Genomic DNA, 4,573 nt, shown 5'->3' with positions numbered 1-4,573 from the left:
ACACCTTGAGATAGTCAAAAGCTGAGAGTGCTAACCCCCCACAGGTTCTCACTTGAGAAGCTTCAAACACAAGTACTATGAGAAAAAGAAAATCACCCTAGGAGGGAGAGCTGAAGGGCAAAGGGAGTGGTCAGGAATGGGAACAGCAGACCAGGGGGGAACTGGAACCAAGCATTTGCATCAGTCAAAAATAATAATCCCTATGCCGAGCGCTGTGGCTCATGCCTGTAATCCCAGCTGCTGGGGAGGCTGAGGCAGGAGGATCGAGAGTTCAAAGCCAGCCTCAGCAAAAGCAAGGCACTAAGCAACTCAGTGGGACCCTGTCTCTAAATAAAATACAAAACAGAGCTGGGGATGCGGTTCAGTGGTGCCCCTGAGTTCAATCCCCAGTACCAAAAATAAATAATAATAATAATTCCTAATTAGGGGAGAAGTTTATAACAGATCGAGCTAAAAGACTGGAGAAATAATAGTATATAAACTGGAAGGAGAATCTCTCAAAGCAAATTCTTTATATTGTTCAGGAGTAGACTCCAGTCTAGCTTATATTGTGTGCAAGTTAAAATTTCAAAGGAAACCACAAAAATTGTGTGTGTCTGTGTGTGTGTCTGTGTGTGTGTCTGTGTGTGTGTGTTGATGTGTGCGTCGATTTCCAAACCTTAGCTATAAGGGGAAATAGAACTTTTTAAAACCACGAAACAACCCATCAAGGATGTTACCAACATACCTGACCCAAGAGAAAGAGGCAAGTAACACCAACCCCGAGAGCAACGGAGACAGCAGTTTATTGGTTGGGGTCTGCCGATCCCAGGCCTCAGTGGAAACCTCTGGGCTGACGGGGCTGATGGGGCTGGGCAGGGCTGGGTCTCTAGCCCTCAGAACAGGGCTTCTGGCCTTGGGACTCGGGGTACATATCCATGGCCACTGTCGCAACACTGGAGAGAAACTCAGGAAAACTGATCTTCTCATCATGGTTCACGTCCTCCTTCTCAAAGAACTTCTCTAAGAAATCCGGGCTCTTTCTTTCCTATGGAGAGAGGATCACCAACAAAAGAAAAAGAAGTTACAACCTGGGCTGGACCAGGAGGAAGAGGAGGGAATGGAGGGGGAGGGCCATCTGCGGGTCAGGGCAAGGACTGCAGGAGGGACGGGAGATGACCGTGCTGGACAGAGCCAGGGACTCGCCTGAGTTTGGGGTGGTGGTTGTTCTGTTTGGGTACTGGGGGTTGAACCCAGAGGCACTTTCATACTGAGCTACGTCCCCAAACCTTTTCCTGTTTTATTTTGAGACAGGGCATCACGAAGGTGCCCAGTTTGTACTCAGACTTTCCATCCTCCTGCCCCGGCCTCCTGAGTAGCTGGTATTATAGACTCCCTCTGACTCCGAGCTTCTTAACTGGCAATTCTTTGGCTCCAGTGAGCACATACATAGGAAATCAGAGTTGGCAGGAGGTTCTGCCACAGCCTTTGCATATGGCACCTTCATTTTTCCTGGCTGACACCCCTTGGACCTCAAAACAGCCTCCACACTCATTCCCATCAGAAGTCGCCAACTCTGAGGGCCCTTTGGGTCTCACCTCTGGGATTTAACCTATTGAATTCTTTGTGCAGTGAGTTTGGTGTGTGCTAATAATTTAATAGTGAGATTAGGCACCACAGTGAGTGAGATTCAAGGGCTGGAGGTTTCAGGGGTGCCTCATTTCACTTGGCACTTGATTTCTAATGTGTTACTTCTATTCCCAGAAAGAAACCAGAAAGAGCAGCTGTACTCTAAAAGGGGGACTATTTGCTAGTCAAAAGAGAGAGCCTGTAATCCCCGTGGCTCAAGAGGCTGAGGATTCCAAGTTCAGAGCCAGCCTCAACAATTTAGTGAGGCCCTGTCTCAAAATAAAAAATAAAAAACAGCTGTGGAAGTCGCTCAGTGGTAGAGCACCCCTGGGTTACAATTGTTTACCGCCTTACCCCTCTTTCCATTTCACAAAGTATTTTCCGTGTTTTGCCCATTTAAATGCTCATAACAACCCTGGGAAATAGGTGCCCGTGTCGCCATGGGATGTCTGAGGTAACTAAGGGGAATGGGTGGCTGGTATTTGTGACAGTGTGACATGGAAATGGCAGTGTCTACGCAGGAAGCTGGGTCTTCCGACCACCATCTTGGACTCTGTCCACCACAGTCTGGATTCAAGGGGATGGGCCTGCCAAAGGCTGGGTCCAGGTACAAGACGCCAGTCAGCCCAGTCCTTTGGCTGCCCCTCAGTGAGCTGGCACTCTGGGGCACAGCAGGGCCACAGTGCTGCTCACTCCTGCCCCCCTCCTGCCCCGTCCCACTTAGGTCCCTACTCACACAGGCCGACAGGAAGGTGGGGAAATTCTCCTGCATCATCTTGGATAAGCCAGCTTTGTCCATAGCACCTGAGTCTTGGGCGTATTCGTGGTAGAGTTGGAGCAAGCCCGTCATCATCCTCTCGGCCTCCGTGTTACCCATCCTGACTTCCAACAAGCTGCAGGAAACACACGCAGTCACCCAGCGTCCTCTTCCAAGGAGAGGCTGTAGGAAACAGAAGGGGAGGGGGCTGGGCCAGTCCTAGGGCCCCCCACTCACACACAATTATCCTGGACACATTCTGGGCCCAACCAGAAGAGCCCACCAGAGCCTGTCAGAGTGGAAGCTGCTTTGGCAAGTGCCATCAAGGTCATAGGATGCAGTCCCCAAAGGGCAGTGGTGCATCTGCTCTAGAGACGGTGGATAGGACTGTCCTTCTCCCAGCTCTAGGGGCAAGGACTGACCCCGAGCCCCTCGGTGCCTCTGAGCATCTTGAGGAGACCTGACCCAGGGGTCCCCCAAACCACAGGATGAAGGATTGTAGGGGTAGAGACAGTTCTGGGAACCTAGACTCGCCATGCCCTCAGTTGCCTAGGAAGACATTGTCCCACTGGTTCTCGATGAAGGATGGGATGTCACAGAGCCACCAGGAGTCAGAACAGAAGGAGCTAGATACCCAGCCTGTTCTTCATTGTCCAGAAGAGGCTGCTGAGGCCTAGGTGGATGCAGATGAGGGATGACTGTCCAGGCACCCTGACTGCCGCCCAGGGAGAGTCTCCTGCTGTGAGCAGAGCGGGCCAGGGCACTGCGCCTAAACCTACAAGCAAGAGGCAAACGGGGACTCACCAGACCCCGAGGAAGAGGCACCAGGAGGAAGACGGTGAGAGGTGTACTCCAGGGTGAAGAGATGCCCCTTTTATGGTACTTGGATCTGGGCTGGGCCAAGGCTGGGAGCCTGGGGCTTATTCCCTCAGCTGCCCCAGCATGACCCTGTTCTTGGTGGAGACTCACACCCAAGACTCTGCCCTGGGGCTCAGAGGTGCCTGCCAACCCAGCCCCCACGGGAGCCCTCTTGCCTTCCTAATCTTATGGGGCTGGAATAGCAGGGAGTGGCAGAGGAAGGGGGAAGAGGCCTGCTGTGCCCCAGGGATAGAGCGGCTGGGGCTTTGCAAGTGGAATCCGAGTCTCCCATTATGTACCCAATGAGTCATTCAACCAACTTTCATTCACTATTGATAATGCAAAGCGGTTGCCATTAGTGTCAGATTACCATATGCCAGGTGGGGTGCTGAGAGCTTCCAATGCTTCTCCCATTTAATCCCTGAGAATGCCCTGCATGACAGGTAACCCAATTAATTGACAGAACTGGAACTGAGAGTTGAGCTAGATTTCTCAAGTGGATACCCTAATAAATGACAAAGTCAGGATTTGAACCTAAGACCTACTGACCCTGAAGCCCAGCTTCTGCACTCTGCAGAAATTCGGAGTCTCAGGCTGGGGCTGGGGCTCAGTGGCAGAGCACTTGCCTAGCATGTGAGGTAATGAGTTTGATCCTCAGTACCACATATAAATGAATAAAGGTCCACCAACAACTGAAAAATAAAAATTAAAAAAAAGAAAGAAATTCTGAGTTTCTATTGTGTCCATTCATGTCTGGGATGAGTGTATAGAGCCAGCCCAGATCCTGTCCTGCAGGAGTCCCCTGTTCAGCATAGATGCTATATGTGCAGATGTGCACACTACAGTGACCAGGACTGATACATACACAACCCAACTGTTACAGCCCATGTCGTCTTCTTCTTCTTCTTCTTCTTCTTCTTCTTCTTCTTCTTCTTCTTTTTTGTTGTTGTTGTTGTTACTGAGGATTGAACTCAGGGGCACTTGACCACTAAGCCACATCCCCAGCCCTAGTTGTATTTTTCTTAGAGACAGGGTCTCACTGAGTTGCTTAGCACCTCGCCATTGCTGAGCCTGGCTTTGAACCCACGATCCTCCTGTCTCAGCCTCCCCAGATGCTGGGATTACAGGTGTTTGCCATCGCACCCAGCCTGATGTCTTCTTGTGAGAAATGCGTCTCCCTTCCTAAACGGAAGCTCCAAAAAAATTGCATGTATGTTAACTGTCTGACTTGATTTCATTTCCATCTTAATCAGGTCAGAAGATTCCAAGACCCAGCCTCAGGAGGACCACAGTCTGTCCCCAGCAGGAAACTACAGGGCCAGGGACAAGGCTGCCAACTCACTGGACCTC

The 4,573-nt window shown here is 50.8% G+C and overlaps 1 protein-coding gene across 1 annotated transcript; it reads right to left on the bottom strand.

Moving 5' to 3' along the window:
- Positions 1–774: 774 nt before the first annotated feature.
- S100a7 (S100 calcium binding protein A7) lies at positions 775–2,634 on the bottom strand. The gene is made up of 2 exons (XM_058571864.1): positions 2,345–2,634; positions 775–1,027 (listed from the first exon to the last, which is right to left on the bottom strand). Exons 1-2 carry the CDS (start codon positions 2,483–2,485, stop codon positions 869–871), a joined length of 300 nt encoding a protein of 99 aa, XP_058427847.1. The 5' UTR covers positions 2,486–2,634; the 3' UTR covers positions 775–868.
- Between the last annotated feature and the right edge of the window lie 1,939 nt (positions 2,635–4,573).

This window comes from Marmota monax, unplaced genomic scaffold, assembly GCF_021218885.2.
Source record: "Marmota monax isolate L192 unplaced genomic scaffold, Marmota_monax_Labrador192_F-V1.1 WCK01_AAM20220418_F8-fsc00108, whole genome shotgun sequence".
In the NCBI taxonomy this organism is placed as follows: Eukaryota; Metazoa; Chordata; class Mammalia; order Rodentia; family Sciuridae; genus Marmota; species Marmota monax.
Note: the sequence above shows the minus strand (reverse complement) of the source record. Positions and strands in the feature narration are given on the sequence as shown.

Coding starts and splice junctions, on each gene's coding strand:
- S100a7 (XM_058571864.1), bottom strand. CDS start 2,485: ATGGGTAACACGGAGGCCGAGAGGATGATGACGGGCTTGCTCCAACTC. Junction 1,028..2,344: donor CCACCTTCCTGTCGGCCTGT/GTGAGTAGGGAC, acceptor CTCTCTCCATAG/GAAAGAAAGAGCCCGGATTT.